This window comes from Lithobates pipiens, unplaced genomic scaffold, assembly GCF_037356315.1.
Source record: "Lithobates pipiens isolate NorthernLeopardFrog02 unplaced genomic scaffold, aLitPip1_a1.2 Scaffold_16, whole genome shotgun sequence".
In the NCBI taxonomy this organism is placed as follows: Eukaryota; Metazoa; Chordata; class Amphibia; order Anura; family Ranidae; genus Lithobates; species Lithobates pipiens.
Window position 1 is genome coordinate 273,440,486 of NW_027507748.1, and position 24,401 is coordinate 273,464,886.

Genomic DNA, 24,401 nt, shown 5'->3' on the forward strand with positions numbered 1-24,401 from the left:
TCAATCGGAGTGTGGGATCGGATCCATCAGAATGATCATTTTAACAGGCATCTTAATTGGCATGCCAATTACTTCTAGTTAGTTATAGAGAGAAAAAAAAAAAGTTGTCCTAGAGAGGAAAAAAAAATCTACTCTCCCAGGTTGGTGTACAGCTAGGGCAATTAGCCACCATAAAAATAACTACAATAATTCAAACATATAGATACTGTAAAAGTATAGCATTAGTGGAATCATTTTGTAAATACTGTGCTCGGCAATCACTGGATATTTCCATTCTCTGTCAAATTCTGAAATCATTTTATTACATGCATACCCAACTTTTAAGTACACAATGCGGTTTATTTACTAAAGCTGGAAAGTGCAAAATCAGGCTCACTTCTGCATAGAATCCAATGAGCTTCCAACCTCAGCTTGTTAAATTAAGCTTTGGTAATAAAACCTGCAAGCTCATTGGTTTCTATGCATAAGTGAGCCTGATTTCTCACTTTCCAGCTTTAGTAAATAAACCCCACTGTGTACTTAAAAGTGGGGCATGCCTGTATATCACTACTGCCCATAATAAATAAACTCAGTAAATTTGACTTGATATTGGCTGCGCACTTTTCTTTAGATCTTCTCGTCAGTTCCTACCTTTGATGTTACAGAAAATACGGTATATTTGATCAATTGGGTTATCACCACTAAAAAAAATATGACTGCTGGAACGTTAATACTGTATCTTTAGCCACCACTGAGAATCAGAGTGATCTGAGTAAGCTACTGGACTTTCATGTTTTAAATAAATGTGCCAAACCAGTGTATACACAGAGTGTAAGTTCTTCACAGTAACAGTGATACATCAAGTTTGATTATATCATGAAACCCGCATTTACTTTAATATAAGAACACTGTATATGCAAAATGGTATATTTTGGATGTTGGTTAGCAATCTGAAGATCCTGCCTATAATTACCCTTTAACACCTTGCACCTGCATACATTGAAATGATCAAGACAAATGTAAATGTACAATATCTGCACCAATGCATTTTGCTGTTCAGTAATTGTACACAATACACACTAATGAAGATCTGTTTCTTTATAGTAATCATACCCGTCAGACTGCACTGTTTGGAATGAAGTTGGCAGACTGAATCCTCTACATGCTGCATGTTCTGTGTTTGCAATGTGGAAATTCGCAGACCATACTGAATACATGCAGCACACACCCCCAGGTTGCTATAGGATGGCTAAGGCTGGAGCCTGTGGGAGATGTCGCTTGACATTGAACCTGTGAGTGAGAAGATGAATTCTGACAGCATCATTAGCTGTATGCTGTGTTTTCTGAACGTCAGCACCAGGAGAGGTTGGGGGGAGCTATTGATATACAGCTGTTTATTTAAAAGATACGTGACCCACACACAGCAACAAATCAGTGACTTTGTTTTTCCCAGTAGATAGGCTAATCCTTTTTACCCTCTTAGTCACGGGTCTCTGGCTTTGGCTTTGTTGATTCGCTGCTGATTTAATGTTTAATTTTATCTTTCTTTCCTTGAACAGAGCTGACACGTTGTGATTTGTTGTCATAGACAGGTAGAGTTTTGATAATAGTGTGTGTGCAGGTTTCGGTCTAATGTATTTGAAATAGATGATAGATATAATACATCACCATTACAGTTAGAAGGATAATGTTTGTGTATGTGAATGCCAGGGCAAAAGAAAAAAAGCACATGCAACACTTGCATATTTCCCCATGTTTTATCACTCTAAAGATCCTAATGTACAGCAAAATACCCATTGATCTACCAAATATTCTAGAAATGCACTTAGTTATCCTATTGTTGGCTGTGAACACTATATTTTTGTGGACTGTAAAACAAAATGCTGCATACACATCCATTTCATTATATATCTTCATTAATGATCGTATTTACCTTGTGTCTCCATGCTATCACATAGCTCAGTCTTGGCCTCTCCGTTGGGTCTGTAGCCTCCCTTTTGGGTAAACTTGTTGCTCATTGTGGCTGCAGTAACGACCGCCTTGAGGCTTCTTTTACGTTTGGGGACATTCAGTTCTGGATGGAAAAGGATAACGTAGACCTTGGGCATGTACAGCATACCTAAGGAGACCGAGGCACTCAAACTCACTGAAATGGTCAGTGTTGTGGTCTGGATATGCATCTAAGGACAAAAGAAAACATCAGTAAAAAAAAGTTTCTCAAAATCTTAGGTAAAAAAACTGAATATAAAAAATTGTCAGCCACCATCAAATTTATCCCTAAATGGCTATACTTTTCACTATTTTTTTATACTGATTGTAAAGGAGCATGCATTGCCAGGCATAAAGGACCATAATCCACTCTTTAACAGTATGTAAAGAAATGTGTAAACTAAAACTACATAAATACATTGTTTTTCCAAAATGTGCCCAAAGGTTAATGAAAATTAATTTTAGTTATGTTAAGTAGGGATGGCCTTGCGGTTCGTCCGGCGGTCGGTTCACGGCAAATTTTGCGTGTTCGCGATTCGCCAAACTGGCGGACTTCTGGCGCTGTTCGCACGGCAGACATATGCATTTACATTGTGAAAGAACTTTGACCCATGATGACACATCCATCATGGGGTACAGGACAGCCAACTGAAACATTTCAGCACATGGACAATTGGACATTCCCCCTACCTTATAAATAGACCTGATCTGGTGGCCATTTTACATTGTCTTTTGTCAGTGTAGGGAGAGGTTGCTGTGTGGAGCAGGGACAGACTGTAGTGACACAAATCACTAGCTATTAGGTCCACAAAAGTCCTTTTAAGGACTGGTATAGGTGTACAGTATATAGGGTACTGGTGCACTGCTGCTGACGGCTGTGCTGCCGATTGCTGAGTGCACTGCTGACCGATTCTGCAGCTGTCTTTTGTCAGTGTAGGGACAGGACGCTGTGTGGAGCAGGGACAGTCAGTTTAATCACTAGCTATTACTATTAGGTCCACAAAGGTTCTTTTAAGGACTGGTATAGGTGTACAGTATATAGGGTTCTACATGTATAATATACTTTCTTTCAAATATAGAAAGCCTATTATACTTGACTGCTGACCGATTCTGCAGCTGTCTTTTATCAGTGTAGGGACTGAGGGACAGTCTGCAAATCACTAGCTACTAAGTCCACAAAGGTCATTTTAAGGACTGGTATAGGTGTACTATTTGGTGTGCAGTATATAGGGGTGTAATAAACATATAAAATGCTTGCACATATAGAAAGCCTAGTATAGTGCATTTCCACCTTGCAGCATTGTGACTGCTGAGCGGTTCTGCAGCGATACTACAAAGAGTGACAAACGCAATAAAAAAAAAGTATTATAACTGGTGTGAAAGACCAGTGGCCCCCAAAAACAACAGATTGAAGTGGGGTGTTATATACCTTCTTCCACATACATACTGCAATTCTCTAGAGACTTTTGTCATGGGGTCATTTAAAAAATGACAGGCAGAGGAAGAGGCAGGCCCTTCCGCAGGGGTGGTAGGGGTAGGGCAGGAGCAACAGACTTGAGCCAAAGTGGCAAACTGCAGAAGGTGCGTGCAATTTCGTCAAAGGACGCACCAGACTTGGTTGAGTGGCTCACTCAGCCTTACTCTTCTGCACCCTCCTCATTCTCTCGATCTGCACCCTCTTCACTCTCTGCTGTGTGCACCCCCAAAGACACTACCACCAACACCACCACCACCATATACCTTCCGCTTGAGTGACAGGAATTATTTTCCGATCCATAACAAGACATTTCCGATGTGCAGCCATTCTTGGCATTGGATCAGGAAGAGGCGGTAGCAACAACCGCCACTCAGAAGTCTGACGACAGTACCCAGATCAGCCCAAGGAGGAGGTTGGTCCCTGGTGTTGCTGCCTACTCCGAGATCTCTAATTATAGCGGTGGGGAAGGTGACGTCGATGATGACGTTTCTAGTGATGTCACGTGGGTGCCCACAAGATCTCGGTGCTGGTGTCAGTGCTCTATATCTCGGTGCTGGTGTCAGTGCTCTCCATCTCAGTGCTGGTATCAGTGCACTCTATCACAGTGCTGGTGTCAGTGCTCTCTATCACGGTGCTTGTGTCAGTGCTCTCTATCACGGTGCTGGTGTCAGTGCTCTCTATCTCGGTGCTGGTGTCAGTGCTCTCTATCTCGGTGCTGGTGTCAGTGCTCAGTCTCTATCGCGGTGCTGGTTTCAGACAGTGAGGGAGATAGCAGCGGAGAAGCCAATCAGCAGGCAGTGCCAACACCATGGCTGGGACTGGCACCTCTGGACCACCGCAGTGGAGCCCTGCATAGGTGGGGGTAAGGGCCGGGCAGAGGGAGAGGCTCAAGCACAGGTTGGCACACTGGGACACTGGCACAGGACTGCGCTGCCCTGACTGTAGCACTGAACATCTCCTGCACCCCCTTCATAGCCTGCGCTGACCTTGCCTCTCCTCCATAGCCTTCATGCGCTCCTGAATTGTCAAAATTTCACAGATAAAAAAAGAATGCTTGCCGTTGTCGATCCCAGATTCACTTAATACTTTTGTTATGTCAGTGTCCATGTTGTGGGACAGCTAGTAAGTATTTTGTGGCTGAAAATATGACCTGTAGGTTTTTAAGGTTCGCCTGCCATTAAAGTCAATGGGGTCCACCGCAAACTTTGCGGTTTGCAAACTTTTGGCTGCGTTCGTCTACAAACGTTCATCCATCACTAATGTTAAGAGTTAATCCAGGCAGAATCTGAAAGCTTACAGTGAACCCATAAAGTGTAACTACAGTCAAAACTTTTTTTTTGTGATTTGGATATTTGGATACAGTGGACAGTGTCTCTGTTATGGAGATATATCCTCTCTAACTGTTCTGATCACCAATGTTACAGGTAATAAATGCAAAGGAAAGTCCAAAATGTTGAGTAGCCAACAGAACAAGAAGAAATCAATAGGGAGACTTGATCTCCCATGACAGCTGAGTAAGAGGGGATTTTGCTCACATTGGTTTTACCCTCCCCCACTCTTATCCTTACACTATTTCCAATGAAAAAAAAACAATGGCTATTAGTGTACAGATTCATTAGCAGGAAATGAATTTACTTCTTGTAGCCTATGCTATGTAGCTTCTTTTTTTCTCTTTGGTTCCTGCATTACCATGTACATGTAAACTTCTCAGGCAGATTATATCTGATTGGTGGTTGTGAGAAATAATTTTCTGGATTTTTTTTCTACATTATACTTTGTGTGCCTGAGAATTAGCAAGGAAGGTGTTCCAGCACTACAAGCAAGTGAGTTCCAGGATTACAGATATAAGCAAGAACATTGGATTGATGCAACACAACCTTGTCTGAATGAAAAACTGAACTACCCATTAGGCAGGTTGTGCTAACTGTGTACACCTCAAGGTTTAAATTGTATAATAAAACAAAGAAAATCCATTATGCCTCCATGCAGATGTTGTTTTGCTATAAGCTGGAGCTGTTTTTTGCTTTAATAACGTTACCAAGCCTTATCAACCCTGGACCCCTATCAACTCCAGAAAGCTTCCATCTTCCATTCTTCCAATCGTACATCTTCCATTTTATTTTAATATAGGACAATGTAGGCTTCCTGCTCAATTATAGCTCAGGACAGACCTAGCAAACAGTCAGAGGTATACCGTGATAATTTTATTGTCATTACCATTTTAATTCCACTTTACCATTTGCACTCCAGTTTTCTGCTTTATTCTGCTTTATTCCAAATATTTGACATAAGTTAATTCAAGCAGCATTTGCAAAACTGACATTTGTGTTTTTGTGCTAAGGTTTCATCACCAGAACACTGATCAATAGAGACATTTAGCATCTTTAAAGTGAGAAAGAAAATTAAAGTGGTTTTACGTTGCTATTTATTTTCCCCAGGGATACAGTGCCATTAACAATTTATTGTTGACGCTGTGCATCTCTAGCTCTGGTATACAAATATTTTAAAATAAATTATATTTTGATAAGTGAAGGCCTGTCTATGTCTGCACATTTCTTACCAATTCTGTAATTATAGGCTCTTTAAATTATTACCAGAATCATTTCTAATTGTTTATTTTATGCAAATTATATATGAAAATAGAATAGGAACTCAAGAATCTGGCCTGTAAAAGCGTGCATCAGGACCACAAAACACATTAATCAAACACTATTTAATAAACATTTTTGTTTTATAAACTTGTTTTACCACATGCTATGGTGTCATATTACTAATGGCTCAGTAATACCCATTACAACCAAGCACTGCAAAAACACATTTTATTGTTATGAGACCAACTTTCAGTTGCAGAGTTTGTGTTGATAAGCAGCCATAAATGATCCTTAGAGGGAAACCAATGCCTTTTGTAAATTAAGAGGATCACACAATCCATTTTCTTAAATTTTTAAAATATTGTGTATATGTATAGTTTGTAATCATATTTGTGCTTGGAGGCAAGCATAATTGATTATTACATATTACCGTATATACTCGAGTATAAGCCGAGATTTTCAGCCTCTTTTTTGAGGCTGAAAGTGCCCCCCTCGGCTTATACTCGAGTCATCGCTGTCTGCCCGCTCGATCAGCGTGTCGAGCAGACAGACAGCGGCCATTCTGATTCAAAAGCCGCGCCTCCGGCTCCCCCTTCGCCTGTGATAGGCGGAACACTGAATTTCCCAGCAGCCTGTGTTCCGCCTATCACGGACTTCGTATCATCCTCGTACTACGGACGAGGATGATACGACGTCTGTGATAGGCGGAACACAGGCTGCTGGGAAATTCAGTGTTCCGCCTATCACAGGCGAAGGCGGCGGCGCAGCTTTTGAATTTTACAATGGCCGCCGACGAACGAAGAGGGCACGGGACGGAGGCAAGGCACAGGACGGCACGGCACGGGACGGGACCGGAGGCAAGGCATGGCGGCGAGGCACGGCGGCGAGGCACGGCGGCGAGGCACGGCGGCGAGGCACGGCGGCGAGGCACGGAGGCAAGGAGGCTCGGCACGGGACGGAGGCTCGGGACAAAGGCTCAGGACACAGGTAGGCTGGACACACACACACACACACACACACACACACACACACACACACACACACACACACACACACACACACACACACACACACACACGGATACACACACACACAGGGATGGATGGATGGATGGAGACACACACACACAGGGATGGATGGACGGACACACAGGGATGGACGGACACACAGGGATGGACGGACACACAGGGATGGACGGACACACACACAGGGATGGACAGGCATGTCTTACCCTCGGCTTATACACGAGTCAATAAGTTTGCCAGTTTTTTTGGGGGTAAATTGGGGGCCTCGGCTTATATTCGGGTCGGCCTATACTCGAGTATATACGGTACCTAAATTCTGCCTTCTGCTTGTGCCAAATAATAGTAATGGTAACTCTATGTGATGTGATTGGATGAAAAATTAGGGAATGAACCCAACATTACATTACATGGAAACCTTAACTGTCTTACACATAATCATATGCTTCTGTGATATTCCATGTATAAGAAAGCTAGCAATAGGGATGGACCAAACGGGCCCCTGTTTGGTTTGCACCAGAACATTCGAACACCGCAAAAGTTCTGGCCCAAATAACGAACCTCGTTAACCTCCCTGGCGGTATCCCCGAGCGTGACTCGGGTTTGTTTTTTTCTTGTATTATCGGTAACCCCGAGTCACACTCGGGGTAACATTGCAGAGTGGCGAGCGGAGATCTTACCTTCTCCTGGCGCTCCAGCGATGTTCTACGCTGTTCTCCGTGTCCTCCCCTGTGATCGCCAACGTGATCACCGTCGAGACCACGGCATCCTGACTTCCTGGTTCCATTCTCTCCGAGCAGCAGCGGTGCACGGGAGCGGAACTGGGTGGGAATTTCAAAAAGTGAACACAAACACATAAATAGAGGTGATACATTGTAATCTGAGAGGATTACACTGTATCATCTCTATCTGACTGATAACTATACAGTGCCCCTTGCCTCCAATAAAATAAAATATAACATGGCATCAAAAAAACGCCACTTCGCTACAAAATCACCATTGGACCAGCTGAGTGACAGCGGTAGCGACACGGAGTTGCTCGCAGAAATTAGCGATAGCGAGTCGTGGGGAGATTTGTTGTCTGACACTGACACGGATCTGACAAGTGACAGCGGTGGTGATCCTGCACCTGACCTCAGCGATGTGCGCAATTGGTGCCCTATCGACTGCGATACAGACCAGGTAGCGCCGCCAAGATTCCCCTTCACTGGATCACCTGGGATGAAGGTAGATGTTGAACGTGACAATCCTCTGGCATACCTGTCTCACTGAGGATGTAATTGAAAAAATTGTCACACTGCTACCAGGTACAGCAATCCGCTACGCTGCATGCCAGGTTTTCCCGTAACAGAAAGTGGGAACCAGTGACCAAAGAGGACATCTGGCAGTTCCTGGGACTCATTATTCTTCAGGGGGTGGTGGGGAAACCACTCCAGAAATGGTACTGGACAACCAATAAATTACTGGCCACTCTGTTTTTTTAGCGTCGTGATGTCCGAATACCGTTTTTCCCTCATCATGAAATATTTCCTTTTCACAAACAATGAGGAGTTTGATGAGGCCACGCATCCTGCACCCAAACTACAAAAAATCTGGGAGGTATGGCAAATTATCGCGACCAATTTCCAGCGGACTTACGTGCCAGAAAGGGACGTCTGTGTGGATGAAAGCTTGATGGCCTACAAGGGACGCCTGAGCTGGATACAATTTATTGCGTCCAAAAGAGTGAGATTTGGCATAAAGTCCTACATGCTCTGCGAGTCATCCACCGGGTACATCTGGAATTCGGTCATTTACACCGATAAAGGCACGAAGTTCAGCCCCAGGTACAGCGGCTATGGGATGGCCACATCATGAGTCCTCACACTGCTGGAGCCATTGCTGAACCAGGGATATTGTGTGACCATGAACAACTTCTATACGTCTCCGGAACTTTTTGAGGTTTTGCTAAAAAACAAGACCGATGCGTATGGTACTGTTAGGCCTAATCGACATGACATGCCATCTCTGTTCTCCAGGAAAAGGCTAAAAACCGGAGAAATGGTTGCCTGGCAGAAGGGTAAGATGATGGCAATGCGATGGCGAGACAAGAAGGACGTGTGTCTCATGAGCATGGTGCACAATACCTCCACTGCCATGTTCCACACCAAACGTGGGAAAGATGTGCTGAAGCCGCAAGTCGTAAAAGACTATAATTGCACTATGGGAGGTGTCGACAGAGCTGATCAGGCAATGACATTTTATCCGGCTATGCGCAAGCAGCAAAAAAAATATTATAAAAAGATTTTCCGGCATCTTCTGGAGCAATGCCTTTGGAATGCATATGTCCTATACAGAGCACAGAGTCGCATGCCTCTTAGTCATGCCGATTTTACCTGGAAGGTGGCTGAGCAGATTTTCATCAAACACCAGACACCATCAGGATCTGCGATCAGACCTGGAGGACATGCTGTTGACGTTGTCAACCCAGAACGCCTAACAGGTCGTCACTTTGTGGACTATATACCACCAACTGCAAAAAAGGCAGCACCTACCAGAATGTGTGTGGTTTGCTGCTCAAAGAGAGATAGCAGTGGAAAAAAAGTCTGAAAAGAAAGCCGGGTTTTATTGTCCGGTTTGTGATCTTGGACTGTGTGCTGTACCTTGCTTCAAAATTTATCACACTCAGGATGTTTATTGAATTTTCTTTGTTTGACAAATTTCATTATTTTGCATTACATTATTGAATACAATTATATTATTTATCAGATTATAATTCATGATTTTGTGTTTCAAACTTTATCACATCTGGGATGTCTACTAGAGTCTTGTTTGGTCAGGTTTTAGTAAGTAATTACTAAGAATTACAGGCCTATGATACATAACACCAAATTTCCATGCAAAAGAATTGTACCGCTTTTGGTATAAAATTCCTGACAGAATCATACCGCCCGGGAGGTTAAGGTCAATCAGACCCGAATGTCAAAAATTAAAAGTGCCTACTTTGAAGGCTTATATGCAAGTAATTGGGCATACAATGGTTACAGAGGTCTGAGTCCTGCCCTGGGGACATGTATCAAAAAAGTGAAAGGTGAAAAAGTTTGTGAAAAACTAAATGTTTTAAATGAGCAGTGATTTTTTTATTCTTTAAAATGAAAGCATAGGGGACCTGATACACATGTTGTGGCGCTGCCCCAAACTACACGTATACCGGAAGGGGGTGATTGATATCCTGAACACAGTGTTTCGGGTGTCAGTTCCGTTAGATCACAAGTACTGTCTGTTGAATCTTCTAGATGAGCTTGAATGGGAACATCACACCAGAGAAGCCCTTACAAGGGTCCTTTTTCTGGCCCATGAACTGATAATGCTATATTGGAAGTCTGACTCCAATGTCAACACCCATGGTCAAAGAATGGATTACTGCTGTAGGAAATACACTGAGATTGGAAAAAAGTTATTTACCAGCATAGGAGGTGCTCCGGAAAATTTGAGAAGTTGTGGGACCCATGGTTGGGGACTCCGGGGGCTTGCCCTGGAAGACCTGATCATGGATGGACTTTTGGGATTAAATTTGGGACAATGCAGATACCGTAATGAATAACAGATGGAATATGGGTAGGAGGCAAAGCCACTCATACTCTGGTTGTATGGTGAAATGGGCTCCGGTCTTAGGATGCGGGATCTATGATGATGGTGGCTGTGATGAATATGTAATGTTCCCAATGTTCCCAATAGATGCTGGATTGTATATATATGCTGTATATGGACTACTGTTGATCTTTGGACTGTATGTACTCTTTTTAAAATAAAAACTGTTTTTTTTATGAAAGCATAAAATGAATTCCTTCCAATATAGTGCCTGGGGGATCCCCTTAGTCTACCTGTAAACTGGCAGATCTGTACCATGTCCAGAATCTGTTGCAGCATAAACTGCATTTATAAAGCCCAAAGAAAAGAGATTTTTCTTGCAAGCTGCCTTTATTTTGCTCAACAACAGCTGGGGAGCCAGTGTTTATGATGAGGCCATAATGTAGTGCACTGAGAACAAGATTTTTTTGGATACATTCTGGTGTCACTTTGAATAGATTGATCTTTGGGTGTCGGTGACACCTTCCCACAGTAACCCTATAGAGGAAATCTTGATGAAAGCAAGAATTGGCCTTGCTGTAAAAAATTGCAATGATATGTACCTGTCAAACAGGTGCAAAAAAAATGGTCTTTGAGTGGTAATTATGCCCATGAAACCTATATCAAAAACATTCTTCCAGATGAAATGATTGAACATCCTCAAAGCTAGGTAGCCTTGAAGTCCTGCAGAGATTCCACATCCCAAAAAGACTTAATCAGTGACATCGGCATCAGAAGCTTCATAGATGGTAATCCAGGACTGATTCATTTTTATAAAAGACAAATGGTCCACGGAGTCCGTGGACAGATGTGTTCTATGATCAGTAAATGAAACCTACTGCAGCACTGAATGCCTGTTCTGAAAGCTCGCTGGATACAAGGCAGCCCAACAACTTAATAGCAAAATGGGCAAGTTCTGGCCAGTGGTCTTTTCTCATGACCCAGTAAGTCAGTGGATCATCAGCTGGAAAGTGCTCCATCTCTGCTTTGGCCCCGAGGTAATCGTCCACCATGTGATGCAGACACTGCCGATGGGATGTGAAAGCTGACAGCCCTGGGCGGAGATGACTAGAACATTTCCAAAATGCCTCACTTAGGTGGACGCCTTCTCCAACACTACTCTTTTGACCAACAGAAGACTCAAAACTACGTTTTCCGTGACACTGTAACCTACTGGAGTCAGGAAAAACATTCAATAAAATCCTCTTTAATGTGTCCTCAAGAAATGTTATCTTCTGCACTCCCTGTGGGGAGGGGATGAGTTCTGAGACCTTCCCCTTATAACAGTGGTCAAGGAGGGTTGCCAAGCAGTAATCATACTTCTCCTTTATGTCATGTATTCTTGGGCTTTTCGCAGGCTTTGAAGCATGAGTTTGCCCATGCGCCTCAAATTTGCTGAGGCTTGAAAAGCAGACTCCTCAGGGTTACTCAGCGTGACAGCATCTGGAACTTCCTCCTCCCAGCCACGTGCTACTCCCAAGGGTCCTGGGGTTGGAAAGCCATCACTTAAAGATTGACGCATGTCTTTCTGTTCTTCGAAGCCTATGAAAATACCAAAATCCTCCTCCTCATCATCCTCCCCTCTCTCCTCCTGTGTGTTCTGTGACATAGGAATGATAGTGTCTAGATAAAGTGGGCCTTGAGAGAAAAGGAAGTCCTCCTCTTCCTCCTGCTGCTCTGCCTCCAGTGCCCTGTCCATAATGCCACGCAAAGTCTGCTCCAGCTGGAACACAACAGGGATTGTCACTGATGCATGCACTGTCTCAGCTCTCCTTGTGGCCTCCTCAAATGGTGACAATACAGTGCATTCATCCTTAATGATCAGCCATGGCGTGGGGAAAAAAAGCTGAGGTGGCCCGAGCCTATCGTTGTGCCGTAATGGCATAGGTGCTCATTGACGGCCCTCTGCTGCATGTATAGCCACTGCAGCATTCCCAAAGTTGAGTTCCAACTTGTCAACATATCAGGTGGTTTATGGGCAGGTAGAATTCCTGCTGAATTTCAGCCAACCAAGCATGGAGGTGGCAGAGGAGAGGGTAGAGCTCACAGGTCTGGCATCATTACCACCAGCTGTATGGAAACGTGGGGGCATAACAAGCTGCAGCACCAAGCCCTGCCCTGCATCCTTTTGAGTTGCAAGCAGTGTTACCCAGTGTGCTGTGAACTAAATATATCATCCCTGACCATGCTTGCTGGACCATGTGTAAGGTGGATTTTACAGCTGACTGCCTTGCCCAACAATGTCCAAAGATTCCCTTCCACGTGATGGTAGAGAGATGGAATGGCCTTATGTGAAAAATGGTAGCGACTGGGAACCTGACATTGTGGTACAGCACATTGCATGAATTCCCGGAAGAGGGCAGAATCCACCAGGCTGAAAGGCAGAAGTTGGAGAGCCAAGAGCTTTGATAACCTGGCATTCAGACCCTGGGCATGTGGGTGACAGGGACTGCTTTTTTTATGTATAATGCGTCAAACATACAGTGACGCACAGAACTATATGGCGTTAAACTGGCAGTAACACACACAGAACTACAGTATATGGCGATAAACTGACAGTAACACACACGGAACAATATGGCGTTAAACTGGCAGTAACACACACAGAACTATATGCCATTAAACTAGCAGTAGCACACACAGAACTATATGACGTTAAACTGTCAGTAATGCACAAAACGATATGGTGTTAATCTGGCAGTAACGCACAACTATAGTATATAGTGTTAAACTGACAGTAATGCACACAAAACTATATGGCGTTAAACTGACTGTAATGCCCACAAAATGATATGGCGTTAAACTGGCAGTAACACACAAAACTATATAGCATTAAACTGGTAGTAATGCACACAAAATGATATGGTGTTACAATGGCAGTAACGCACACAGAAGTAAATAGCGTTAAACTGGCAGCAACGCACAAAGCTATATAGCGTTAAATTGGCAGTAATGCACGCAGAAGTAATTAGACTGGCAGTAACACACAAAACTTTATGGCGTTAAACTGGCAGTAACGCACACAAAACTATATGGAGCTAAAAATCTGTCAGTAAAGCACACAAAACGATATGGCATTAAACTGGCAGTAAGGCACAGAGAACAATATGGCATTAAACTGGCAGTAATGCACACAAAACGATATGATGTTAAACTGGCAGTAACGCACATAAAACTATATGGTGTTAAACTGTCAGTAACGCACACAAAAGTAAATGGCATTAAATTGGCAGTAACGCACAAAACTATATGGTGTTAAACTGGAAGCAACGCGCACAGAAGTAAATGGCGTTAAACTGCCAGTAATGCACACAGAAGTAAATGGCGTTAAACTGGCAGTAACGTAAAAAACTATATGACGTTAATCTGGCAATTACGCACACAGAGCTACAGTATATGGTGTTAAACTGACATTAACGCACACAAAATTATATAGCGTTAAACTGGCAGTAATGCACACAGAAGTAAATGGCATTAAACTGTCAGTAACGCACACAGAACTATATGGCGTTAAACTGGAAGTAAAGCATACAGAAGTAAAGGGCATTAAACTGTCAGTAACGCACAAAACTATGTGGTGTTACACTGACAGTAGCGCACACAGAACTATATGGCGTTAAACTGGAAGTAAAAGGTGTTAAACTGTCAGTAACGCACACAACTATATGGCGTTAAACTGGCAGTAACGCACACAAAACTGTATGGCGTTAAACTGGCAGTAACGCACACAGAACTATATGACGTTAAACTGGAGGTAACCCACACAAAACTATATGGTGTTAAACTGGCAGTAACGCACACAGAAGTAAATGGCGTTAAACTGGCAGCAATGCAATCAAACAGACGGTGTTTAACCAGCACTACACTGACACTATCTGAACTGTCCCTACTCTAGTTTTACACTAATGTAAAGATTACTGACACGGTCTCACTACACTACACTGAAACGATATAAGCTGTCCCTGCTCTACACTAATGTATGTATGAATGACATGGTCTTACTACACTACAGTGAAACTTTCTGAGCTGTCCCTACTCTAGCTGCACACTATGCAATGCTAAATGATGGTCCTCCTCACTACACTCCCACTATCCCTAGACTGACACTAAACTAATATTCTACACTGACAATTGAAGCAAAATAGCACAGTATAGCACACTAAGTAATCATGCCGAAATCACACTGAAAATGGTTGCCATTGAAAGAATACTTTTATACTGTGGGGCGGGAATGAGCCATAATTGCATAAAGTCATGATGACAGTGTCTAATCATGACTCTGACAGTGCTCTGTGCCATGATTGGCTGAAGCTTTCACTGCTTCAGCCAGTCAGGGCTTGCAATCCACTGTTCAGTGCCGCAATGCATTATGCTCGGTTCAGGGGGGGATGGCGGCGGCGACGACGAAGAAGAAAGCCGGGCTCCTCCGCTAATAAAGAGCTAGCAGAAGACAGCGGAGGAGTCCGGCGAGAAGACCCCCCAAGACAGAAGACCACCGGAGCTGTCCAATAAATGATTTTAAAAAAGTGTTGTGTTTTTTTCTTTACACTTTTTTTCACCAGGTGAATGGGTAGGGGTACATGGTACCCAATACTCATTCACATAGGGTGGGGGGCCGGTATCTGGGGGCCCCCTTATTAAAGGGGGCTCCCGGATTCCGATAAGCCGATAACCAATGGCCAGGGTTGTCAGGAAGAGGCCCTTGTCTTTATTAACATGGGAACAAGGTGCTTTGGGGTGGGGGCCACAGGGCCCTCCTTCCTCAAAGCACCCCCCCATGTTGAAGGCACGCGGCCTGGTATGGCTCAGGAGGGGGGGCTCTCGCTCGTCCCCACCCCCTTTCCTGACCGGCCAGGCTGCCTGCTCAGATAAGGATCTGATATGGACTTGGGGGGGCCCCACGCCATTTTTTCAGCATAGGGTATCCCCTTTAAGTCCATACCAGGTGACGGGGTCAGCGAGGTGTCAATCTCGCCGATGGAGACAGCGACATTGACTTCCTGCGCTAGTCCTGTCTACCTGGAGTCACATTCAAAATGAACAGACTTTTCTCCGTCTATGGGCAAGTCCGTTCATTTCAAAAGTCCAGCTTTTGAAGTGCGGTTTGTCCGGCGGAAAAGTCTGGTCGTGTGTGGGCAGGTCCGCTCATTCGGAAAGTCCGGTGGACCTTTGCAGCGGGTTGTCCGCCGGACTAGGTCCACTGTACTAAGTCCTCCGGATAGTCCGATCGTGTGTACACTGCATAACCCACAGACATTTAGCGCTCCCTAAGTCCCTTTCACTCGTACAGTATTAAAACCCTTAATGGTAAATTTTAGGATGTACCACTCTCTCTTTGTTCTCCTTTCTTTCCGTTTTATCTCTCTATATCCTCATTTCTTGTTTTTTTTTTTCTTACATCCCTCCCTCTAGCCATCTTTCTTGTTCTTTCTCTTATTCTTTCTCTCCTTTTTATTTGTTCCTTCCCATCTTTTCATCTCCCTTCCCTGTATTCTCTATATTTAATTCTTCTTACTCCTTCGTGGGAGGGTAGGGGGAATGGGATCAGTGTCAGTGCTGGGGGGAGTTCTGATCAGCCAACTAAGGTGCTCTTGACCAAGGTCATCTGTGATCTGAGAACTATAGTGGGGACTTTTAATGGCAACTCTAATTACAAGTAGTGTTACTGTTTATCCAGCTCTGTGGTGTCTCGCAAGCAGTGACACCTATGCCAAAATCAGGAGATAGGGTCCCCTCAGTCCCCTCCCAATTCACATTCCTCACCAGTCAACTGACCTCTAGCCTCTGCCCCCCAGCCATGCTGTGAACTGAATGGGTGGCTGCGAAGAGGGTAAGAAGGTGGCCGCAGGCTCTAGGGACAGCCCTTCTGGGTGGCCGTGAAAAGGCTGGGAGAGCGGTGTGGGCTTCAGGAACAGCCCAGGATTCGGGGGCCCATGGCAAATCATGATTCGACCCCCAGGTTGAGAACCACTGATATATAAGAAAGCCCGGCACTACTGCTATGCTCCTGGGAAGAGTATGGTAAATTACATTACAAGGAAATCTTAACTGTCTTACATATACCCATATGGTTCTGTGACATTCCATCTATAAGAAAACCCAGCACTACCGCTATGCTCCTGGGCTGACTGTAGTAAATTACAATACAAGGAAACCTTAAGTGTCCTAAACACAACTGTATGCTTCTGTGACATTCCATGTAAAAGAAAGCCCAGCACTACTGCTATGCTCCTGGGAAGACTATGGTAAATTATATTACAAGGAAATCTTAACTATCTTACACATAACCATATGCTTCTGTGACATTCCATGCAGGGCCGTCTTTAGCGCAGGGCAAACGGGGCACCTGCCCTGGGCCCAATGTTTGTAGGGGGGCCTGCACTGCTACCCGCGAATTGGGGCCCCAATGAAAGTTTTGCAGAGTGCGCAGAGGACACGGGACGGGAGGCTGTATTCCCGTGCTAGCCAGCAGAGAGGGGGCAAGGCCGGGAGCTCCACTGACACTCTGACCCCGCCCCCGTGCAGCCTGTATGCTCGGAACAGAGCGGCTGTAGTGAGAGCCAGTGATCGGAGTGGGAGCGTCATTGGAGCTCCCGGCCCCGCCCCCGGACCTCTGTATTCCCCAGCCAGTATAGAGGGGGTGGGACCGGGAGCTCCACTGACGCTCCCACTCCGATCACTGTCTCTCACTACAGCCGCTCTGTTCCAAGCATACAGGCTGCACGGGGGCGGGGTCAGTGCGTCAGTGGAGTTCCCGGCCCCGCCCCCTCTCAGCTGGCTAGCGCGGGAATACAGCCTCCCGTATCCTCTGTGCACTCTGCAAAACCTTCATTGGGGCCCCAATTCACGGGTAACGGGGCCCCCCTACAAAGCATCAGTGGAGCTCCCGGCTGTTGTAGTGAGATCAGAGAATGGAAGCCCCGCCCACATACCTCTAAATGTATGTAGTGAGTTTGGCTGCCCAGGTATGTCCTTGCACCCATAAAATGCCTGACTGCTTAAACCCCGAGCTGTGTTATTCAACTGTCAAGCTGTGCGTTGCTGAAAGTTCTCTGACCATCACCTGTAGCAGGAGAGGTTCAGAGACTGCAGACATACTACAGGAGACAATCAGAGACTGCGGACATACTGCAGGAGACAATCAGAGACTGCGGACATGCTGCAGGAGACAATCAGAGACTGCGGACATACTACAGGAGACAATCAGAGACTGGCGACATACTGCAGGAGACAGAGACTGGGGACATACTACAGGAGACAATCAGAGACTGCGAACATACTGCAGGAGACAATCAGAGACTGCGGACATACTGCAGGAGACAATCAGAGACTGCGGACATACTGCAGGATACAATCAAAGACTGCGAACATACTGCAGGATACAATCAAAGACTGCGGACATACTGCAGGAGACAATAAGAGACTGCGGACATACTGCAGGAGACAATAAGAGACTGGGGACATACTGCAGGAGACAATAAGAGACTGCGGACATACTGCAGGAGACAATCAGAGACTGCGGACATACTGCAGGATACAATCAAAGACTGCGAACATACTGCAGGATACAATCAAAGACTGCGGACATACTGCAGGAGACAATAAGAGACTGCGGACATACTGCAGGAGACAATAAGAGACTGGGGACATACTGCAGGAGACAATCAGAGACTGCGGACATGCTGCAGGAGACAATCAGAGACTGCGGACATACTACAGGAGACAATCAGAGACTGGCGACATACTGCAGGAGACAGAGACTGGGGACATACTACAGGAGACAATCAGAGACTGCGAACATACTGCAGGAGACAATCAGAGACTGCGGACATACTGCAGGAGACAATCAGAGACTGCAGACATACTGCAGGAGACAATCAGAGACTGCGGACATACTGCAGGATACAATCAAAGACTGCGAACATACTGCAGGATACAATCAAAGACTGCGGACATACTGCAGGAGACAATAAGAGACTGCGGACATACTGCAGGAGACAATAAGAGACTGGGGACATACTGCAGGAGACAATAAGAGACTGCGGACATACTGCAGGAGACAATCAGAGACTGCGGACATACTGCAGGATACAATCAAAGACTGCGAACATACTGCAGGATACAATCAAAGACTGCGGACATACTGCAGGAGACAATAAGAGACTGCGGACATACTGCAGGAGACAATAAGAGACTGGGGACATACTGCAGGAGACAATAAGAGACTGCGAACATACTGCAGGAGACAATCAGAGACTGCGGACATACTGCAGGAGACAATCAGAGACTGCGGACATACTGCAGGAGACAATCAGAGACTGGGGACATATTGCAGGAGACAATCAAAGACTGCGGACATACTGCAGGAGACAATAAAAGACTGGGGACATACTGCGGGAGACAATAAGAGACTGGGGACATACTGCAGGAGACAATCAAAGACTGCGGACATACTGCAGGAGACAATCAAAGACTGCGGACATACTGCAGGAGACAATCAAAGACTGCGGACATACTGCAGGAGACAATCAAAGACTGCGGACATACTGCAGGAGACAATCAGAGACTGCGGACATACTGCAGGAGACAATCAGAGACTGCAGACATACTGCAGGAGACAATCAAAGACTGCGGACATACTGCAGGAGACCATCAAAGACTGCGGACATACTGCAGGAGACAATCAGAGACTGCGGACATACTGCAGGAGACAATCAGAGACTGCGGACATACTGCAGGAGACAATCAGAGACTGCGGACAACAGCAAGTGAGATGAACCTGTCCTATTAAACCACTGTAGGGTCTTGGCCACCATTCTGCAGCTCAGTTTCAGGGTCTTGGCAATCTTCTTATACCCTAGGCCATCCTTATGTAGAGCGACAATTCTTTTTTTCTGATTCTCAGAGAGTTATTTGCCATGAGGTGCCATGTTGAACTTCCAGTGAGCAGTATGACAGAGTGAGAGTGATAACACCAAATTTAACACACCTGCTCCCCATTCAAACCTTGTAACTAACGAGTCACATGACACTGGAGAGGGAAAATGGCTAATTGGGCCAAATTTGGACATTTTCAGTTAGGGGCGTACCCACTTTTGTTAGACATTGATGGCTGTGTGTTGAGTTATTTTGAGAGGACAGCTAATTTACACTGCTATAGAAGCTGTATACTCACTACTTTACATTGTAGCAAAGTGTAATTTCTTCAGTGTTGTCACATGAAAAGATATGATAAAATATTTACTAAAATGTGAGGGGTGTACTCACTTTTGTGAGATACTGTATATTTTAAAATAGTTTTCAGTTTAGATTTAAAGTAAAAGAATATAGATAAAAATGTGTGTTTACTGAAAATAACCTATAGTGTACCTAAAAGTCTAAGTTCACCTTTTTTTCTCTAAATTGTAGCTCACATATGTACCAATAAAGCATTAATGTACTTCTTTTGCAAAAATAAAACAGCTTTCCATTGTTTCTGCATACGCTTACCTCACTCTCTTCATGGATATTTAAAAACTCTGCTTCTGACTTACTTCCTGTACAGACTTCAGGTCATTACACAGGAAGTAGTTGACCAGCTGAGATGAAGCAGGGTGTGTGCTAATGAGATCAGCTGGTCAACTCCTTCCTGTGTTATGACCTAAAGTCTGTTCAGGAAGTAAAGCAGATGTAATAGAGCAGGGTTTTTAAACAGTTGTAAAGACATTAGGTAAGCAAGTGTAGAATAAATGGAAAGCTGTTTTATTTTTTCAAAGGAAGTACATTAATGCTACATTGGTACATAGGGGAACTGGAATTTAGAAAAAAACATGAGCAAAGGTGAACTTAGCCTTTAAATACTAGGGTCACTCAAAAGGACCACATATAGCTAGGGTAGCACAAGTTCAGCAGGGAAGCAGGTTTCATTCTGTTATTACATGTCCTTTATATTCCTTATCCACATTAATATAGATTATGTGGAGTTTACACATTTGTTTTATCAAGGATACAAAGAATTGTGTTGCCAACTTTGTGGCCATATAGGTGTCACAGTATAAATACCCTGTGGAGGCATATCAATAACACCCAGGCTTAATCACACAAGCACTTTTCATGCCAGTTACTTTTTTTAATTGAAAGCAGCTGCAAAGAAATTCCTCACTGGGCTGATGATTGCTGCAATAACTCAGTGTGCAAATCAAAGGGAAACATTCTGATCCTGTCACGCTCCCAGATTCAATAAGAAATTACAAAGCGTTAATGCAGTCTTAAGCGGCCGTTAATGCTTTGTGAATGCCAATAGATCAAAGCAAGATGGATTTTGCCATTGCCTGGATCTGACTAATGTCTGTATTTGCATCTAGTGGATATGCCAGCTTAAACTTGGTATATTCACTCATTCAAATGAGCAAATAGTTTTCAGTTTAAATGTAATGTCCGATAAAAATTGAAAATTAAACCTTCAGATGCATGTAGGCATCACAGCCTACCTGCTAAGTAGTAATGGTATTCATTCAGGCATTTCTATAGTGTACCAACCACTTACGTCTGTAACCTGGAGATCCTGGTGATCAACACCCTCCTTGCTGATCTGAACACACAAAAAGTCTGATGTATTAAAATGTTTTTTGAGACACCAGTCAGGGTCACATGTGACTAGAAAGTTTGAAGATGATTGGTGATCCAGGAAGCTGAGAGAAGTTACACACCATAGGTTTCAGGGGGTACACTCCTACTGCCCTCCTAAAGCAGCCCTGTCACTATAGAAGAGTCATTCAAGCAAGCATACGCACAATGGAAGACTTTACAAATATTTACCTTTTCCTGCTGGTGAACACTCCACCGATTATGAGAATTCCCCCCCACCCCCTGAAGTCCACTGGGAAACCAAAACGTCTTCTGATTTCCACATCACAACAGAAGACAGTGGTTATGTGGAGATTAGCTGGAGGAACTTGTGACAGCTGCAGGTGACCCAAAAGATTGACACTCTCAAAAGTTTTGGTTTCCCTGTGGACATTGGGAGACCATTTTTCAGGATCAAGGCAGCAGTAAAGGTAAATATTTATAACCTTCTTTTAGAGTTATGCCTTGCTTAATCCCTTGTCACAGTGGTCACATGATCAGGAACCAGTCCCATTAGATACCAATCATTACAGGGGACTAAGAGTCATCTTTCACAGGTCGATAAAAAAATACAAAAGAATGGGCGCAAAAGGTGATAGTCAAAAAAGTATAAACCTACAGGTTAGAAAATGGAGAGTATGAACTGTGTTATTTGCTGAAAGTGTCCAACTCATAGGGACAGTATATGAACCAGGAATTAGATTGGTAAAATAAATAATTTGATTTATTCCAGAAGTTCAAAACTTAAACTTGAACAGGTCTTTCTATGCTAGGAGCGTGCAGTGAGCAAGCACAGAAACATTGGCTGCCCAGCAACAAAAACCTGCACTTTGTGGGTGGTAAAGCCCACCTCTTTGCCATCGAATATATGTGTTATGCAGTTGTCAAGCGCTTAAACAACTTTTCTATAGAAACAGGATCGCTTTAGGGTATGTTGAATTAACCTTTTGACTTTTAATTTGTTTTTACAGAATAGTTTATTGAATGCCTTCACTGGTCCCTTGTAACCACATTTTTAAATAAAATTATAAATTCCTACTGACCTGCACATTTCTCCAAATAGCAAGTTGTGGGTAATAATAATTAAACTTACTGTTTCTAGTGTTTGATAGAATAGTCAAAAAAAAGGGAAAGGGGCAGAAGGCCACAGCAAAAGCAAGTAGCTTAAAAAAAAAAGAAGGGCATTGAAAGAAACCCCAATATCATTGAGAAAATGAAAACATACCTTATAGGTAAAAATATGAAAGGTTATACTTGTACTTTAGAGTATCCACATGCATTAGATCACAACTAAAGCAGAGTTAGGGCTTGTATTTGTGAGTGCGTTTTTGTTTTGTAGTGGAGGGGTATTCAGCCTAGTATATGTATTAATTTAGTGTTTGTGATTTTTTTTTTTTTGTTTTTAGTGTTTCTCTATTTGTGTTTTGGTGCATTTTACTTTTTTTTACTTGCGTTTTTTATTTCTGCTTTTATTTCTTAAAAAACATAAAATGGCAAGGCTTTTGAGGGACTGACTTTTGGCACAAGAACGGGTTTAGGATAGTGGAAAGAAGCCTCAGGAGTCGTATAAAGTCCATTGCCACCTTAGAAACCGCCAAAAACATCTTCCCTGTTAAAACCAATATATTTGCACTTGGAATTCCACCCAAAAATGGAACTTCCGCTTTAAGAGCAGATGACCCCCTGACATGTCACATTTGGCATGTCATTTTTTGGGGGGGAGCGGATTCCTTGTTTTTAGAGGCATCCAGCTCCCACTTCCTCCCGGGGCTCCATAGCAACGGAAGTAAGATTACCTATCCCCCCTCCTCCCTCCCTGCAATCTTCTGGGACATGTCACAGTTCCCAAAAGATTGCCCGGCCATTCACAGCGTGCAGCGTGGCTCATACATGTGCAGTGCATGCACATGTATGAGCCAGGGCACAGTAAAAATTCTGGCTCAAGAGGGACAAGGGGGACAAGAGCGGGGCTTTGTACGCCCACATGGACAGGCGAGTGTCCGTTTATTAAAAGTCAGCAGCTACACTTTTTATAGCTGCTGACTTTAAAAAAGAATTTCGGCAAAACTCTGCTTTAAGTCTAGGAAATGCAATACTTTCCAATTTGCTTATCTCAAATTAACAACAGTCTATAACTAGCATTATTCAAGGGATGGTGAAAACTTCATATAAAACATTTCTTGATGGACACATCATTTTCAAAAAAAAAAAAATTCTGATGTTCTAATATAGCTAATAGCTAATATAGCTACATATGTGTTTTTTATCCTCTGTGCACAAGCTCTTTTCTTTTTGTTCTGCAGTAAAATAAAAATACTAATTGATACATGAACTAAATGCACAGCCCTCAATTACCATTGCAGCTTAAAATGAATACTATCAACTGTATGATCTTCAGTGAAGTATTTACTGTCTCCGGATTGTAGTCGGACAACAGCCTGATTGTATTTTAAGTATGTTAATTGAGAGTTTGTATTATTAATTACATTGGTTTTCTTGCAAAAAGCGGTTATCTTCCAGTCTGAACTGCTATTAAAAGAAGGCATTTTGCTGTCTTTAAATGCTGTGAGCCTGCATAAAAATTACAGAATTAATTTACAATACCACTGCTGTAGCTCATTTCATTTTAAATCCAGACTGAGATAGATGTACCACATTAGGCAAAGATCAATATCTTTGTAAAGCTCTGCAAAGGTTTTATGTATGTCATACCAAAGACATTGCAACACCTATGGAAAACAATAATGTACATGTTGGACCATTTAAAAGTTGACATTTTAAAGTGTACTGTGATAATATACCATTATGCCCTCCATTAATGTCTTTCCCTGTGGCCTTCTGGACATCAACATATACGTGGATCTCAGTAATCCTATATCAGGCTTGCATATGACACCTGAAAGGCAGTGCATTTTTTCACTGTTGTTCTTGTAATAGATTACAGCTTTTATGCCTTTCCCCCCACTTCATAGCACTTTACAATTAATTTCCCTTACACTTATTTGGCACATTGATGCAGGAAGATGAATACATGCATAGATGGTCTCATTTATTTTCTGTTTTTAAATGAGCTGGTATTGATCCAGGAGGTTGAATAAATGCATATATGATCAAATACTGTATGTTTTC

At 43.5% G+C, this 24,401-nt stretch overlaps 1 protein-coding gene across 2 annotated transcripts in view; it reads right to left on the bottom strand.

The window, feature by feature from the left end:
• Window positions 1-24,401, bottom strand: part of GRM4 (glutamate metabotropic receptor 4) — a 315,342-nt gene that overhangs the window by 11,844 nt on the left and 279,097 nt on the right. For both annotated transcript variants that reach the window (XM_077481412.1, XM_077481413.1), the window contains exon 10: window positions 1,913-2,159. In XM_077481412.1, the coding sequence (XP_077337538.1) occupies window positions 1,913-2,159 (247 nt within the window). The remainder of the gene's footprint in view (window positions 1-1,912; window positions 2,160-24,401) is intronic.